Consider the following 19,174-nt stretch of genomic DNA (forward strand, 5'->3'; position numbering starts at 1 on the left):
GTATTAGGTAATTGTTCTGTCTTGAACCTAAAGCAAGGACGTTAGGCCTGATGCACTGTTTGCCCATACAAAGACATTTATTTTGGGCTGTGCTTTTTGCTAAAGCTAAGAACAGTCCTTGACATAAAAGAAATCATCTAACACACTTTTGAGAGCTACCTGCCAGAAATGTGCAATTGCTGTTCATTTTTGAAGTGAAACATAACCCCTTTTCTCCACAAGAAATAATGTGCTGTGACTATAACATTATAGAGTTGTTTTGATTAGATTTAGTTGTTAAATTCTTGCTCCAAGAGTGTCAGGCAAATAATCTTGTTCTAAAGACAGCATTTAGAGTTTATTTAATCCTGGGTTTAGTTTGCTTCAAATAAATTGTACATGCACTGTTATTTAATCTTCATGTAATATAACTTCCTATTTTTTTTATCTGTGGATACAGAGGGCAATTATGACAAGTAAACATATGAATTTCATATTAATATGTACAAGTTATTTATAATAAATGTGCTGTGTTTCTGTTGCTCATTAACTGACTTTTTCAGCTTAAAATGAAGTGTATAGTTCATAGTGGTTTATATATGTTTAATTTCTGTGCACAGTCATGACAAGCAATGACACTCAAATGTTATTCACAGTATTCTGACCTAGATAAGCCTGCTGATGTTGAGTGCAAACTAATGCAGCCAAATTCAGCCAAAAAGTTTTTGGAAGATGTGTTTTAGGCCAAGATGACTCATAAGGAGAGAGGAAAAAACATGAATTATTTCCCTCCTCTCTTTGCATGCATTCATCAGATCTGTGCATCCTAGCCAAAGAACTAATTTCTTTATGCCAAGAAAATTATATCTTTTAATAAAACTAAGAATCTGGTCATCTTCCTCCATATAACTTTGAGATGAATTCTCCACTTTTCATAAATGTTAACAGCATTTTGTTTTTATTATTTGCTGTAGTTTTTGCAGGACTTCCCCTGGCTTTTTGTCAGAATATTTGAAAGATTGGTGTAGAGAAAGGGAAGAGGGAAATAAGCACAGTTTAAGGCTGCACCTGCTGTCTCTGGAGCGGGCCACATTCAGTACTGAGTTGCATTTTTTTTTTTCTGTGATGCATTGGGCTGGCAGCCATGGGCAGAATAAATTTTTCTTTCTTTTAAGTAAAAGAGCACAGGAGACAGCCTTGTAAGCTTTTGTGCACTGCCTTGATACAAGTGCAGTTCAGTGTTTCTCTCCATTCTGTCCTGGGAGCTTATGCTGGGAGGCGCCATGAAATAAATTGGGGAAAAAGCCCAACCCATGGGCAGAGCCAGCAGGGCTTGGGAGCAGCCGAGGGTACCCGGAGGAGCGGCTTGAGCAGCAGCTGTCTTCCCAATCCTTCCTCTCTTAGAGAGAAGCGGATTGTGTTGTGTAGGGCACATCTCATCCTCCTGCTGGGGCTCCAGGGGGCTCACCAACCCCTGGGAGCTCTGCATAAAATAATTATAATTGAGAATAATTTAGGCTATCTAAAATTCATTTTAATCACAGGAAAAATCAATATATGCTAAGATATTTTTGATTCATGCAGTTACTCTGTTGAAGACTCACTACTGTAACATGCCTTTTTGTGTTTTCCTCTTTGCTTTCCTGCATTTCAAGTTAATCAGATTGTGTTTAGGCAGACAGTGATAAGCGTTTAGAGATATGATAGCAGGAAAGGCAGAGGCAGAAGATGTTTGGAAGGAATGTTCCGGGGTAATCCAATAACAGAGAGGCTGTAATTGTGTTAATTATCTCAAGTGGTACAGATGTGTTGATGAAAGAGGAGAATAAGGTAGTTTTCTTACAGACAGAAGTGGTGTCTTCAGCACTTAGAAATTACATAGTGCTTCAAAGGACAGGCTAATTTTTTTGCTCTAGAGGCTTGATGAGGTTGGGCAGATTTATTTCTGTTAAGATGTAACAATGAAGGGGAGGCCTTCAGGTGAGGAACCCATTTAATGTGTTGAGTGTTTACGTAAAGAAGCTGGTTTCTTGATAATGTTTTAAAATAGAAATTGTAGAACACATAATGTGTTTGATGGAGTGCACATCTACCAAAGTGGTTCACAGACACTGTGATCAACTCTCTGGACAAGTAAGTGGTTGGATGCTTGGACTCAGAGGGCAGAAGGTAGTGGATTATACACTGCCTAGATGAAGGTAACAAGTGGAGCACCACAGATGGTTATCTTAGGACCTATCTGTTTAACGTCTTCGTCAGTAACCTGGAGTGACAGAACAGACCCTTGTCAGGTTTTCAGGTGACACAAATTTGGATGATCACTTGATACTCTTTAGGGCAGGGCTGCCATTCAGAGGCACCTTGCCACACTGGAGGAATGGGCTGACAGGGATGTCATGAAATTCAAAAAGTACAACTGTAAAAAGTAAAAAGTAAACTTGTAAAAAGTACAACAGTATGGGAGTAACCCCTGCGTGATACAGGCTGGGGACTGACTGGCTGGGAGCAGCCCTGGTGAAAAGAATTGGGGGATCTTGGTGGGCAGAAGGCTGCACAGGAGCCAGCAGTGGGTCCTGGCAGCAAGGCAGGTCAGCAGTGTCCTGGGCTGTATGAACAGGACCGTGGCCAGGAGGTTGAGGGAAGTCATTTCCCCCCACTACTCACCACCTGGTGAATTACATACCTAGACAGCATCCAGCGCTGGACTTTTACCACCCCCCCAAATTCAGGACAGACAATGATAAACTGGAGCAACCAAGATGGTCAGGGTCTGGAGCACTTGCCTTGTGAAGAAAGGCTGAGGGAATGGGACTTGCTCGGTCAGGACAAGGGAACCTAACAGCAACCCTTACAGTGTTTCCCAAGAGGTGGCCAAGAACATGGAGCTAGGCTTTTGTGTAGTGGGAGCATGAGAGAAAACAGGCATGAGCTAAAACAAGGGAGGTTTAAACTGGTTATAAGGGAAGAAGTTTTTCCCCCATGTGGATGGTCAGGCATTGTATCAGGAGCTGTGACACTCTGCAGATTCCTTTCTTGGAGTCAGTCAAATCCTGACTGTTAAAAAAATAATTTTCAAAGGCAAAATTATCCCCAAATAAAATAATACAAAATCTTGATAATGGGGAGGAGTGGCGCTATTGAAAACATGGGATTGTGTTGGTTCTTCATGTGGCACATCATGATAATGTTATCAAAACTGCAGAATGGAGTGTACTGGGTTATTTGCATTGCAAAAGGAACAATAAGATATTCTCTACTTAGTAGAGAAATTAAATAAATGGGATTTTTTATTTGACTCCATGTTGTACAGAATTTTGGTGAAATCCAACCTTGCCTGATAGAAAAGATGAGTCACTGTCCGAAATTACAAGTGTCAAATGAGTGAGTGCTGAAAGAGTTTGAACTATGTAAAGCATGTCACAAGAATCAACTATTCTGTCAACTCCTTTTCACGGAATTTCTTCCTTTTGCTTGTTTTAGATCCCATTAATTTGGGAATCTGGAAATCAGTTTGGGATAAGGACACTAGAATGCCCTGTCTTTGTCACTTTTATGCTATGAAATTAATGTGATTTACCTTTGACTAATAGACTTATGTGTGAACCCCACACTTTTGCTAGCACAAGAGCTCATATATTTGCTTACCAAAATGAGAATGGAGTATTGGAAAAGAAATAAATACAGACTTCTAGAAAGTAGAGTTAATATTATCTTTTTTTTTCTTTTTTCTGCTTTATTTCTTCATCTTCTTCTCTAAACAGCACATCTGAAAGAATGTTCTTTGGCATCTCTTTTTTCCTGAAGGCCTTTCGACAAGATCCCATGATATTTGCAAGAAAAAGAGTCCAATAATTGAGTCACACATAAGAGAATTAAAAATATAGTTAACATTTATATAGCATATTTTATGAAAAAGAGACTTCAAAAGTGATTGACAAGCACTGCTGTAATCAACCAGAGTCAACCAGAAATGTTCTGAAAAAAGACAGACCATGTGTACTGTGAGTAAGTACTTACTCTTGAAGAGCTCCACATGGCATTATTGTGGTTTTCAAAGTGAAGACAGGATTTAATTTTTAAGGTTATTCTTTGCACACTCTTTCTCCTTTAAATTAGAACAACAAAGAGTTGAGGCACCTTGACTTTTGCTTGTCAAAATAATCAGGAATGATATGTGAATTGGGACTGAGCCCTAATCTCAACAAAATCATATTCGTATTTGGGGGGAAAAAAAAGTTGTATCTTGTCTCCTGCCTCTTCTTCCTCCCATTCCCCCAACTTTTTCCTCCCATACTTTTGTTTTCTTTGTACTTGCCGGTCTGGGAACTATTAAAACAGGACTAGAAAAAGCTCTGCTTTGCCCCCAGATTTACTGTGGTACTATCTTGTTGGAACCTCTGCATTTGAGATCTAACCCACAGAGAATCAGTTGAAGTTGAGGTAAGCAAGTAACTTTTGAGTACTTGACTTTGTTACTTAACCATCAATCTGGTGCTGAAAAGGAGGAGTCACTAGAGGATCAGAGGGGTTTTTCCTGTTTAATCTGTTTGAGACTTCTCGTCACTGCACTTAGCTCAATACTCTTGCCTTTTATGTTGAAAGTGCAACACAAAACTGTCATTAACTGGATCTTCTTTGTTTAATATTTTCCTTCTGAAGAGTCAAAGGATTGGTAATGTACTTCCAGGTCTGTGTGAATGAGAGAAACTTGAGGAATATGCTGGGTTTGATAACTTTGTGAATGGAAATCAGATTCTCTCTCTGTTTCAATGGAGATTGTGAAGCAGGTTTCCAACAAGAGGAGAAATTGGAACAGCATTATGGAAGCATCCAGCAGTGCAGGATAGTGTTTGAAGTCCCAGGAACTCCCTTATTTGTTTGTTTGATTGGTTGTTTTGTTGGTTGGCTGGGTTTTTTTTTTCATTTTTCATGTAGCAGAGGTTTCCTAGGAAATGATAGTCCTGCAAGAAAAGAAGTGGACAAAATCAGTGATTACATATTTATCATCTATGGATGGTGCAGATGAGGGGAGAATATTAGAAAATTACAAAAGAATATCGTATAACTGATTTTTTGTGCTCTTGTCATATATTTAATGGAAAATTACACTTGCATCTGCTTGTACCAAAATTGTCCCTGATGAAGAATATCCTTGATAAGACAGAAGAAAATGCATCTTGACATGGGTTTTTGAACTCTGGGCTGGGAAGAGCTGTGTTTTATAGGATCAAAGGGAAAGGGACCTGCATAGTCTACCAGAGTCCCAAGGGGAACGTTAAATATCTATATGGAACAGCTAAGCAGAGAAGACATGGTTGGATAATGCACCAAGGAGGAAGAATTAAGATGTAAGTGGCAGCAGAGAAGCAAGTAGTTGTGAAGGCAGGGATGGGACTATATTTATCTGTGAGAGAGGTTGTGAGGTAGGCAAACAATTAATATGTTTGTTTCACTGAGATTTTTCTGAGTAGAAGTTGTTCTTTGTGCCTTTTTGTGGAAGGTGTTGTGTAATCTTTTGAAGAAAAACAAATTTGCCATAAGACAAATGGGAGAGTCTGGTTTGCACTAATACAAAGAAACCTCTGTATGACCATGGAGAAATTTTTCCCATTACTCCTCCCAAGAGACAACTACATCAAATGATTGATTTTTATTTTTTTTTTTAATTTTGAAAGTTAAAAATAGAATATGATTTCTGGAGCATTTTTGAAAATAGTATTTCAACTTAAGAAAACAAGAAGAATGCCATGTTTGGTCTCTGTATCCATCTTTCTGTCATTTGATACTCTTTTGGCGTGGTGTTTTGTGAGACCCTTGTCTATTTGTACAGCCTTTCAAACATCTTTTCACCTCATTCAAATTATACCTGTCTTATTTACCTGTTCAGAGTGTTCGTATTCAGGATCTGAATCCTCCCAAAGATCCTTTAGGTAATAGTGTTCTGGGATTTTTGGAGGGTCTGTCTTGAATATTGACTTTCAAGTTGCTCTTCCAAATTTGAGTTAGTGAATAATAAAAATATTTCCTTATGTTCGAATTCAGATAGTATGATGAGTCTGGAATGTCCATATTGATTAGAAGAGCTTGAAATTCCTCAGTTTTGTCTCTAAGATAATGATTGCTGGTTTCTGTTGTGAAGTTTTTCCTGAATTATGGCTAACACAGGGTCTTTTTAAATACGTGATTAATCTGGTCTTTAAGAAATGCTCCTGTATGCTTCAAGATATTACCTTTTTGTTTTAAACTACTTGTTTCTAACCACAGTAAGAGTGCTGTGATTTCCCCTGCTTATAAACACTATGGATGCAGAACAATATCAGGTCTGGTCAAGCAGGGAGTGGGAGCAGACTAAGGATACTGAAGAATTTCACATATTGCAGGCAAGAGATATATTTAGGTTTGGTTGTGATGGTTCTTTTGGGTTTGGTTTTGGTTAGATTTTCTTTGTTTGTTTTTTTCTTTCCTCCCTTGGGGACTGTTTGTTGGGTTTTCTTTGTTGGGTTTTTCCTTGTTTGATTTTAGGGTTTTATTTTTAGGGAGAGAGAGATATATCACCAAGTAGTTGAATAGATTTAATCTCTTTGGAAACTTTTCCAGATACTGAGACTAAATTCTCCCTTACTGCTTCCTTTTCTTCTGCTTTACCCTTTCCTTTCCATCTTCTCACTTGTGAGTGAGACCAAATGCTGTGCTTACTTGGCATATTGTAATCATGGAATGCACAGCTTTTAATGGAAAAATGGAACTTTTTTTCTAACTTAAGTTATGTAACTGGTGAGAAGATCACCCTGGAATGAGAAGCATTGCTTTATTACTTTCAGTGTGCATTGTACCCATTAACTCACCAGACACTTATGAAATGGAAAATTATGAAGTATTTTTAAATTGCCAACACTAGATACAAGTGAAAAAATGACATTCAGATTTTTCAAGTCCAGTTCTTTTGCTGAATAAATATTTACAATGCCTGTTTATAATGTCATGTCAAATTAAGCTAGTATTTATTTTGCCTGGATGAAAGCCACAAGTAGCCTGAATTAACCTTAAGAAAAATGTTGAGATTGCAAAAATACTGAGGTCAATATAGCAAAGAGTTCTCTGTCCAAATCCAACTCTTTTGGATAAAACAGTGAAAATGTCTCTCAGATCAGTTTTCCATTAATAGAAAGTTTGATATTTATGATTTTATTTTCATGAAATGTAAGTAATAAAATGGTAATGCCTTACCCTTAGTGGTGGAAAAGATTTTGTAACAAACCCCAGAAGATTATTGAAGGGGGAGCCTGATAATATTTTTTTATGCTAATTGTCGTTTTGCAGTGGGAGTGAATGATGTCATCCTGTCTCCTCCCACTGTGTAAACTAAGCTTGTGTCAAAGTGTTGCTGCCTCTTGTCACAGAGAGAACGGTTCACTTAAATGCAGCTGCAGTACTTCTGTGCGATACCTGTACGAGCCATCCCCAGTGCGAGGTTGGGTTTGTGACCATGATGTCAAGATTTGTCTGTCTTCTTTTCTGTGGATATATTGCACTAAACCTGGGAAATACTCAGAAATTGCCAAGAGGCAAGTAGCTATGAACAACTTTCTGGGGGTTTGTCTGTTTTTCTCTTGTGGGGCTTTGGGGTTTTTAATGCTTGTGTTTTGTTATGGAAATTTGCTTTCAGCATGTTAGGAATGATTAAAGGTAACAGACAAGATGAAAGAAGGTCAGGGAAAAGGGCAAAGTCCAGGTATAATAGCAGTCTTAAAGTTCTTGAATAAAATAAGCTCAAAAGTTTTCCTGGTATCTTGTGACTCTAGTGAGAAGTATCATGACACAAAATTATTGTATTTAATGATTTTATAGTGATTTAGACAGCAGTGTGCAGGTCTGTGGTTTAATATCTTAAAGACAATGTGACTTGGAAGCACCCTGTGCTGTTGATGGAAGACTTCAGTTTCTTCTTTGAGAGAACTGGTATACTTTCCCTTTATATGTATCCTTAACAATGCAGTGGGAATTGACTAGTGTAGGTCAGGTTGCATGCATTTTAAGGGAGAGAAATATGACTGATTAAAGTTCACAGAAGAAGAAAAAACTCTCCAAAGCTGTCTGAATATTTGTTTAATTATTCCTTTCTCTCAGAGTCTGGAAGTACAGTAGATTTGCAAAGCTGGCAGTGATCTCTTCTTTTCCTTGGTAATATGACACACATAACATTGGCAGTTTAATAGTATTTTATTGCTTACTGCAGCAAGAACAGTCATAGCATAAAATTAAAAGAATATTTCTCTATCTGGATGGTAAAACACTTCGTAGTGCCTTGGCATTAAAACAGCAATTTCACAACTGTTTCTGTACTGCACGTATCGCTCTCACTTTGTGGAAGTGCTTGCCTGAGTCCACTGTGCTTTGTAATGCATTTTACATCTGCATTCTCCTGCAGCCACTGACATTTAGAGGAACCTGTGATTTAGTTATGAGAATGTTTATTAATAAATAAGCATTTTGAGGGCTTCCTAGGAGATTCTCTTCCATAAAAGGGAAACCTAAAGGTATTTTGGGGAGTTGAAGTGATTTTTCACTCCCACACCTCCTTAAGAGACACTTTTTTTCTTCAGAATTTCATTATTTTTCTTTCTTCCCTATGATGATATTCTTTTGAAATTATCTTTCTTTTAATCTCATCATCCAGAGCCAATGTGGAGTTTTCTGCACCCTGGTAATAGTGGAACAGTGTGTAGTCTGTGAGTAATAGATATGCAGTTCAAGTCAAGCCAAATCTAAGACTTTAGTTTCATCAAAAAAGGACTTAAAAGAGGATTGTGTTGACCAGAGAGGAGTCTTACATGTATTGCCTACACTGAGGGAAGAAACTTTTCCAGTACTTTTCTTTTTTAAATGGTTTCATTGGACTTTCTGCTCACTACTGTAAAATAGTGGCTCTAAGTTTATGCTCACTGTGAAATTCAGACAAAGCTTCTAATCCACTGTAAGATTAACTCTGGCATGCATTTTTTCTGTCCTAAAATAACATTGCGGAAGTGAAGTTCTGTTTGGTTTGCCAAATGCATAAAGCTGCAGGTGGAAACTTCATTTCTTTTCAGTGAAATAGTTTAAGATTCTCCCCTTGCAGTGTGGAAACATCAATTTAATTCTTTTGTTTGTAGCTGCCTCTCCAGTTAATTATTTACAAAGAATTGCGTTGAAAAAACAAGTGTATTAGTACTTAGCTGCTATCTGGAAATGCTGAAAGGATTGTCTTCTCCAGCACTGTCTCATTTGATAGGGACTACAGGCTTCTTTTGTAAGCAAAGAGTATATGTGGATCTTAAAGGGTTTTAAAAGTGAAAATATGTACTGGTAATATTCTTTTAAGAGGGCTTTTCTGCTTTGCTGTTCAAGCTTAAATTCCAGTGAATTCCTGTGCTCTGACTCTTGCTCTCTGTGGAACAGTGGAATCAAGTTCATAACTTGAAGGAGAGTGATCTAGCAAAACTCGCTTTCTGGTGGTGGTGCAGGTACTTGTGGGAGCAGGTTATCAGAGTAAATCTTGCCCTTCTTACCAGCGCTTTGCAATCCTAGTGCTCTCAAATCTTCTCTCCCAGAGGTGAAACACACTGACCCCGTGTCTCATGGACTGGGATTTCCTTGCACTGGTACAAGGTGGAAGGAACATCTTGCCTCCAGCAGCTGCAAAGGAACAGAGCCAGTACTGTGACTTCCAGAGCTGCTTGAGAGACTGTGCGAATGTGCTGGTCTGGAGGCTGGAACACAAACTGCTCCCTTTCCCCATATATTTTTGTACTTTCACCTTCACATGCATGTGTTTTACTAGGATGAAAAAGAAAATATTATTGCTGTTCTCAAAAGAGTGTTCTTTATTAGCGTCCTTTCATTATTTTGTCTTCAAACGTTAAGGTATTGTTGGAGGAATAGTAAGTAATAATAATAAGTGAAGTCAATATAATTGGGAAAGGAAGGAAGGCTGGTGAGTATTGTGTTTTAGTATGAAGGCAGTGGTTTTTTTACAATTAGGCTTGTGTTTCATCTGGGAGTTCAGCTGCTAAGAAAATCTGCAGTCAATGCCTTTGGATACTGTGTGAGGGACCACAGAGCGGCAGTGAGAGATGATGGTACTGTTACAGATGGCATATCATCCAGTATTTCAGTGGCTGTTCAACTTTTTCTAGCCTCTAAAGTTTTCTTCTAAGTAGAAATTTTCCACTTATTTTTGTCTCTCTGACTATGCCATTGTGCCAGTGCCATCCAACATATATGATTCTAAAATTCAGCACTGTTGTGCTTTATTGATGGGTGGAAATATGTTCTAATTTTCACAGTTCTGAGTAACAGAAAAGTTCCATTCTTAAGGAACTCAGTGTTGTCTGTTTAGACAGGAATTAAGTACAGACAAAAAGTCTTGTCTTTAAAGAATGAGTTGGTAAGCAGAGCATCCCAGATCTGAGACAGAGATGAGAAAGCAAAGCCACAGAATCCAGAATAAACAAGTGACAGGACATAATCTACAAGATTGTACTGCCTTATAAACTGTGTTTCACTGTCATCTTTCCAGTTGTAGCTGATATAATTGTTGAAGGAACAATTGAAGAATAATTTTTTAGTGTTTGATAAAACATCATTTAATGGTTTTGATTTTGTCATTTGACTTTCCAGTTACAGCACAGATGAACATGGAAATGTTTTTTCACTACAGTTTCAGTTTCTGATAGCTTTTGTCTATCTTTTTGTTCTGTTTTACTTTGTTAGAGCTGAAAAGAATTTGGGGTTGATCCCTTCTTATAAAATTTCAGTTTTAGGAAGTTGCTGAAACCAAAAGAGTCTGAATGTTTTTCTGGTTTGTTTTCAGGGGATTCTTTAATATGTTTCTGACCACTGTGGTTTTCCTGCTGTTTGAATTAGTCATCAGGTACAGTGGAATTCAGGTCCATTCTTGTTCCCTTTCCAGGACTCAGGCCTATCCTACTCTGCTGTCCAGGAAGGGTTCAGGTAACCCTAATTCAGCTTTCCCCTGGTTGCTGTCTTCTTAGGGAAAAAGAATATGGACTTGACATTTCTTAGGAGACCATGGGAAAAGGACTGATTTACAGATTCCTGTAGGGAAAACCAGATCCAAAATTTCCTTGTATCTACAGTTGTCAGCAGTGGGGATAAGTGGGAAAAACAATTGTGTTGCACTGAGGATTTGTTTCTTTGGAAGTACTGAATATGTTTGGTCAGATACTGTAGGTAGCTACTCGCTAATATTTGTGCTTAAGGTAATTATTACTGACATCCCTTTGAGAGTGAGTGCTGTATTTACAGTAGACTCCCAAATTTTGACATTTGAGAAAAGGAATAGAGTAATTTTATTCCTAGCTATGTTTGCTGGCTATGCTATGTTACATAATACATCTTACTAAGCAGAGCATGTGTTTTCATTTACTAGTGTCAGTTAAAACAATGTAGAGTTATTTCAATGTATCACAGATATTATATTGCAACAGCCAAACCTTAAGCTTTTGTGCTGCTCTCTCCCTTCCTGCCAGAAGCAACTCTTTGGTAGCTGTAAGGTGGCAGGCCAAAATTTGTAAGACAGGGAGAAGTCTCCTAGAAGTTGTGGCTTTTTGAACATGCAATGAAGCTGGCATATCAAAATATCACAAAAGGATTGAAATGACATGTGATTTATATATTACTGTCCCCCTGGTTTACAAAACATCTTTCTGGGAGCTATTTTTCAAAATACACAATGCATTAACTTTTAAAAAGCATTCTTATGAAGAAGGGACAGTTTGAACTGAATTATTTAACTTCATTTTATTGTTATGTCTGGAAAAAGAAGTGCAAAATTAATTTGGGATTTTTTGTGAATTTTTTTTCTTATTTTTAATGGCACATAAGTGTCAAGTCCAACAGGAAATTTAAAAGGAATCCTTTATCTAGTGTAATAGAGTGACAAGGGTTTTCAGTCACTAGATATGTCATGGCAAATTTGGCTCATTCTTGCTGCGAGTGAAAACTGCCTGTAAGAATGTAACAATTATAGCAGTTCATTTAATCAAAGAAAGTTTTCTTATCATGCAGACAGTTGTGTCCTAGGCTTGCACATAAACGTATCAAAACCCAGTACTGAGTTTCAGGCTTCCAAGTTCAAAGACAATCTGTAATACCAGAATTCCATTTTTATATTGGCACATGCAATGGTGCAACATTGTGATGATACATATGGGTGGATTCTGCCAGAATTGCATTCCACTGCATATGAATGCCTCCAAAATGATCTCACTGCTGGGTAATCTATATAACCTTCCACCTCTTCATTCTAATTTTTGTGTTCCCAAGTATCTCTTTTTGAACCTTATTTTCCAGACAGACATCCTTCATATAATCTTTGGATCTAGCAGTTCCAGAAGGACAAGCTACATAATTCACTTGAGGGGAGAGCTGTAGGCTGAATCCTGCTGCTGCTCTGGGGGCAGACCTACTGTACATGGATAGTATAAACTTTGTATCTGTTGGCTGATGATACAGTGCATGGACAATGGGTTTGAGGCTTCTTAGGATTGTTTGGACTCACCAGGTGTGCACTACAAACTGCATGTGGAAACAAAAAACTCAGTCTGCTCCAGGGGGAAAAAATGGCTAGCTGTGACCTGCCATAGTCAGAACTGTGCATGCAGCTCCCAGTGGATTTGTTTTCCTTGGGGAAATTCAAGTGCAAACTTGAAATTTTTTGTGAGCAAGACAAATTTGTTGCTGTAGAGTGTTCTTGACTACGGCCTTTTACAGAAGATGGTTGAAGTCCTACTCGCTGGTATGGTGAGCCTTGATGAGAACAGAAGAAGGTATTTATGTTCTGGACAGCCTGCAGTCTAAAATAGATACCATTAGCAAAACAGCCCAGTCTTTAGTGTCTTCCCAAGTGGAAAAGGACAACTGGAAACAGGCCAGATCCTACTCAGACTTGTTTAGCAGGCCTTAGCTCAAATAGTCTTAATTAAAAATTGTTCTTTCTACAATACAGGACAATGTGTATGCAATGCTAGTTTGCTTTGTGAAACACATATTTGCCTTATTGTGCTGTGAGAATGGTGGTTGTGAAGATGACTACTGGAAGCATTATGAATGAAATGAAACCTTCGTGTGGGCAAGGTCTGGGCCAACTTTCCCAGTACTGCCATCCCTCAAAACATAACAATCATGTGCCATTTTACTGTGGCTTTATCAATTCCAAACCTCCCCACTTGAGCAAACCAGTGTGTGTCGTATCAAGGTGAAGAAAAAACAGGTCAAGTTTTGAACCACCAAGCGAATTTCTACTGTTCATGAAGTGGTGACTGTAGTTTTGGTCACAAGATTTTAATGTTTTTGCTTCACCAAAGTGATGCCATCAAAGCAGGTAACCAGGCAAGTTTATGGAAGGATGGCTGCATTAAGAATATCAACACAGAGTCTTCATTGATTCAGAGCTCCTGAATAAAATTCTGGTAAAGAGTTGAGGTTCTAGCTATGAAGATTCTAGACCTAAAGGCAGGGAGGTAGGGAGGTAGGGAGTGTTTTTTTATAACAGGAAAGCTACTTTTCTCCCAGGCTGGAGGGGAGCATTTACTGCACTTGTTCAGAGGTTGGTAGACAAAATACAGCCTATGTTTATAAAATGCTTTAGAGTTTTTGCTGAGGTCCATCACTTTGCAATAATTTAGTATGATTTAGGGCATCTTCTGGAAGAACAATAAATGAGGTAAGTGAATCCACAATTTTTCTCAGGCCAATCATAGCCATGGCTCTTACATAAATCCTGTTTACCTTGAGCAAACATGTCAACAGGGCTCCATGTGAATAAATCCACTTCAATTAAACCTATCTTAATGAAGTGCCTAAACCTCTGCATGTGATTTGATTTTTATTTATTTTGTGTGTGTATGGGCTGTCCTAACACTAGAATATGTATTTAAAAAGAAATCGTAATTCTATACTCTTTCTCAAGCTGAAGAGTTGATGGCAAAATGGATTCTCAAAGTATGAGGGAATTATTTTTTAGGGCTATTTCAGCATTTTAATATGGTTCTAAGGTTTTGCATTATTCTTAAAATCTGCTCAGGAATAGTATGATTCAATAGAGTTGGAAAAGATCCTTTCCAATCACCTGCAGTTGTGGCATTAGTTTTTGAATCTATAAATGGCCACAGAGTGCTTGATACGAGTTTACATAATTAATACTTTTGGAACCTGGCCAATTTTAAAGGACTGACAGTGTATGTGGGATAACATTATTTTTAAACTCACATTTGGAGAAGACGTTTCTTCTTTTGTCAGCTGCTTGCAATATCTGCTTTATATTAATTATTCACTTTCATTTTTCTTTCTGTGATGTAAGAATCTGGAGAAAATTTAGAACACATTAAATTTTGGTTGGTTCAAAAACACAAATATGTACACTTGAAATGTCCCAGAAGATAGTTTTCTGACTTTGAAGTTAAAACATTTTCTGGCAATATAGATTACCTCATTACCGCAGTTCTAGCCTATACATGAACAAGAAAAATGCACACTGAGAAAATTACAAGACTTTCAGACCTTATCGCTTACCACTTTTGAAATCTCAGTGTATCTGTAGTTGTCTTGTACAACATGCACAAACACGATGAAAACAAAGGTATGGGTGCAATAGTCTGAAAGCTGATAAGAAATTTAACTTTGGGATATGAATAATAGAAAGAAAACTCTACTGTCTGACCTGAACATTTTGGCAGAGTTCCATTCTGTGGCTCACACAAACACTGAAGTAGTTGGATTAAATATCGGGGCAGTGTTTTTATTTATAGCACAGTGTGCAGCTTGTTTCACAGTCAGGGAAATGGCTGCAGTCAGGCTTAAGAAACATGAATTTCCTTAGTTTGATGAAGAGGTGAATCAGGTAAAAGTGGTGAGGTTTCATATTCAGCTTGAATCAATAGATCTCCTTATTTTGTCATAAAGATAATGAAGAGATATTTATTGTGTGAACATGACTATGAAATTGCTCCACAGTGACAGCTTGTAATTTGCTACCTTAGTGATGAGGACCATCTTGTAACTACAATCTGACAAGCACCAATACTGTATCTCTTAGCATTCCTTCCTGCTCTTTGGTTTAGTTATGAGGAACACAAAAACTAACAATTCTGATAGAAATGTCTTCTTGTTTGTGTTGGTTATTCAGTGCTCCTTAGTAGCTGATACATCTGATGTGACTCAGTATTATGGAATAGGAGTTAATTTATGTCCTTTGTTTATCAAGTCTGTATAAACATAATTCAGATTTTTTTCAAAATAATAAAATACTAATTATGCAAATAATTTTAGATAAAAAACTTATTTTGAATTGTTGGCAGATTTGGGGATTTTTGCTCCAATGGAAAATCTGTGCTCAACTTGCACACAAGTAAGCAAGTCATGAGTGTGATTTCACATAGATTCCCTGGTACACTGAGGCATGCAGGTGCACACACAAAAGGCAATGTGGGATCTTGCTCATTTTTGGTAAATGCATTGCATAAAAATCATCTGTTTTACTCTTTCACACTTTCATCAATCCCCTGTACTCTCATGATTTTGGTAATGTGGTCAAATAGCAGTTGATAAAAGCTTTATCAACTTTCATCAATCCCCTGTACTCTCATTAATTTTGTAATGTGGTCAAATAGCAGTTAATAAAAGCATTAGTATGTTGTCAATGTACAGCCATTAATTCTTAAAAGGCAGCTTCTCATTAATGTAACTAACATATGTTTATTGTGTTCCCTTTCCACTCAGAAATACTTACGGGAATTAGCAAGGGAGATCATATGCTATTATTGTATTTATTTGAAGGCAATGTGAGGTTGCTCATAGTATTAAGGATGTAGAGAAGTTACATATAGAGAATAGATAATCTCATTTATAGCCTGTTGAAACTTCAGGCATTGTGAATAATTTTTTCCATGACCTCCTGGATTTTTTTCCAATGATTTGTTTTTGTAATATTAAAGCACTTGTCAGGTGTCAAAAAGAAAACTAGCACCGTGAAGACCATCTCATTTAAAAAGTCATGAAGCATTATTTATGTGCTTAATACACTCTTAAGTCAGAGAGCATTCCTTGGGAATTAATGTAATCTTCTGCACACTGGGTTACAAGATCAGTAATGAGAGAGACAAAGCTTCCTACACACCATAAATTCTCCATGAGCATTTGGATAAATTCCTGAGTGAAGTCCAAGTAAAAATGCAAAGTCAGGCCTACAAAGATTGCTCAGTTGATGGTTCTGTGTGTAGATGTACATGCCCCTATCCCACCCCAAAATTTTCATAAGCCTTCCTTTTGTGTAGCTGACAGTATTCTTTATTGGCATTTTTCTTTCAATGAAACACCAGATAGAGAATTTATTTTTTAAAAAGTAAGTATAGACATAGAAAGATAGGCTGGAAAAAGATTACTTCCTGCAGCTTTCTTTCATCTTCATAGATAAAAGGCAATATAGTGAAAATAGAGCAGGTGATGTAACAGATAAGGAATTTGGAAATACAGTCAGAGAACATAAACTGTATGTCATGTCCTGTTTAGGAAGGGAAATATGTGGGAGAAAAGATGAAACACCTTCAGTGTCAAAAATAAATATTTGTCTTATCTTAGTACTCACCTAATCATAGATGTAGCTTTTATTTTACATGTTGTATACTTATCAAGCTTGTTGTCCATTATTTTCTGTAACTGACTTAGAACCATTTACTCCATATTTTAGTCTTCTTAGGATGAGTTAACAGTGCTTCTTCTTCACAATGTTCATACAGCTAAAAAAGAATTTCAATCAAATCTAGGAATTCAATACATTCTAAACTTAAGGTGCATTTATTAGTACTTTTCAAAATTGAAGATGTACTGGCAATTTGTTGCTTCTTTTCTCTGGATGTGTTTGAACTGCAGAATCATTCTTTTGATCTCTGCAAACTCAGAACGTGGAACAATATAGAAGATTAAAAGGCTCACCTCTGAATTTTCTTAATCTGTTGGGGTTTTAGTTGGGTATATTTTAGAGTAGTACTAAGAAGACAGATCATCAGTTGTGAGATCTGTCTCATCCAATGGTGCAAGATGAGATACATTTTCCAACTGGAAAAACTATGTGCAGTTGGAATCAATCCTTATAGGACTGGGCTGTATCCAGAAAGTGTAATAGACATGTGTGAGAACGTTCAGTTTGGAGACCAGGAACATAAGTGAAGCCACTTTATCTTGAGTTCTCTTTTGGAAACCTAGGGCAATTTTTTTTAAATTTACATTTTGTTTGCTTGTACCTACAGTTTTCTAAACCAAAGGGAAGTAACTGGCTAAAAGCATTGACAGACTTGACTCCATCGACAAGCCCAAATCATAGTTGTTAAAGAGCAATAGAATTTCATATTTCAGTACTGCTTTTGTTACTGACAAAGTTTTTTACTCGTTCTGAGTTTAGCATTTGATATACAATACTGCCTAAGAATTCATATGTGTGTTTCAGGCATTTAATTGCTTTATCATCTGTCTGCTTCGAAAAAGTGGGGAATTTATTCCAAAGTTAACACAGAATATTGCAAGCACCTTTGCCAAGTGCCATTCAGAGCTATTAATCTTTTCTCTATTTGAAGTCCTCTATGTCTTGGGTGTTATTTTGAGCAGAGAACACAGGGATTTTGTGTGATCATATGAGGATCACAATGCTGGAAGTGGAAAACCAATATGACTTCAGAAAAAGGATAATCCCATTCCATTTCCATATTTTTTTTTGCATATTATTTGAAAGATCCTTGCTTCACTATACCCAACATAGTGAGGGGACTTATAAACAGAATGTCACCTATTTCCAAATGGGTGTCTCCATCTAGTTTGTTTTCCTTCAATTTCAAAGCAGGTCATTATGGACAACCCATCTGCTTCTATTTCCCCAACCCAAGTTCTTTCCCAAGTGTACATAAAAGATAAAACATTCTCCCTCACTGAAATGAGTATGGGAATTACACTGGATATTGCTCAAGAACCAGGTTCTTGGGCAATATCAAAGGGGTGTCAAAAGGGACTTTGGACTTTTAATTGCTGACTGCTATCCTTTGAGCCCAGTTTCCCATCTTCTCTGTAATGTAGGCGTCCAGTTGGCATTCCTCCAGTCTGACAGGAAGGATACCTGTGGAAATTGTGCCAAAGTTAAAATAAATTGTATTCACCCATTTCCCATTGTATGCAAACCCAGGAATACCATTACAGAAGGCAGCAAGCTTTGCCAGACAGCCTGGCCTTGGTAAATTTGCTCTGTCTGTTCCAAATCACCTTCTTGTTCATCATGTGCATAGGTGTGACTGTTCCTGGTGACTGAGGCCAGGGGCAACAGCTTGCAGTTTCCTGGATGATCTTTCTTTTAGTCAATCAATTGCACTGAGATATTTTTATCTTCTCACATAACAAATTAATCTTGCTTCTCCCTGACAATTCTCCTAAGCTAATCTAGATACAGAAGAGATCAGGCCTTATTGGATTATCATTTTCTCTATGTTAGAGATAGGAAGTAGGATACTGTAATTCATGCAGAGCATGAGGGCAGCCCTCCTCAAGGCTTTATGGTGCATACTTAGATGTGCAGAACTAAAGTAGTAGCCTTCAATTAGAAAAATAGTCATTTTTACAAGGAAACATAGGGCTGAAATGCACTTCCTGAACTCATTTTGACAACCTTGTTTTATTCCTGAGACAGTTTACTCCACAGTGTAACTTCCTGTATCAGTTTTCCAGATATTTTTCTTGCTACAGTTTGTCACTTCTCTTCACAAATATGGAGCAGAACTAATTTATACTGCTTTTCCTCAGGGCTTTGTTTGCCTGCTATATGTATGTGGACGCTGTCTTCATATCTATCTATGTACTTTTTCTCTAAGCTCAATGACTCCTGTTTTCTCAGGCTTCTTTCCTGGGTAATATACTCTGAACCTCTAATGATTGAATTTTACTTTTTTGCTTGATTTATCAAGATGGCCTGTTTTGCAGCGCTCTATGTACTTACTCATTAGTGATAAGAAACCTTTTTAGAAGTGAGAACTAGGGCATAAAAGGACTGTGATCCATCTCTTCAGATTTAAAATAGAGAAGGTGACAATTTTGAAACATAGCTAAATATGTTGTGGATTCCAAGATTTACAGATTAATTTACAACTAAAGGGTTGAA

The 19,174-nt window shown here is 37.4% G+C and overlaps 1 protein-coding gene across 1 annotated transcript in view; it reads left to right on the top strand.

Moving 5' to 3' along the window:
* Positions 1-7,465: 7,465 nt before the first annotated feature.
* The window catches only part of ABI3BP (ABI family member 3 binding protein), a 124,062-nt gene continuing 112,353 nt past the window's right edge, over positions 7,466-19,174 (top strand). Inside the window, exon 1 of the mRNA XM_062512244.1 lies at positions 7,466-7,544. Within this exon, the coding sequence (XP_062368228.1) occupies positions 7,466-7,544 (79 nt within the window). The remainder of the gene's footprint in view (positions 7,545-19,174) is intronic.

The sequence above is a fragment of the Cinclus cinclus genome, chromosome 2, assembly GCF_963662255.1.
Source record: "Cinclus cinclus chromosome 2, bCinCin1.1, whole genome shotgun sequence".
NCBI lineage: Eukaryota > Metazoa > Chordata > Aves > Passeriformes > Cinclidae > Cinclus > Cinclus cinclus.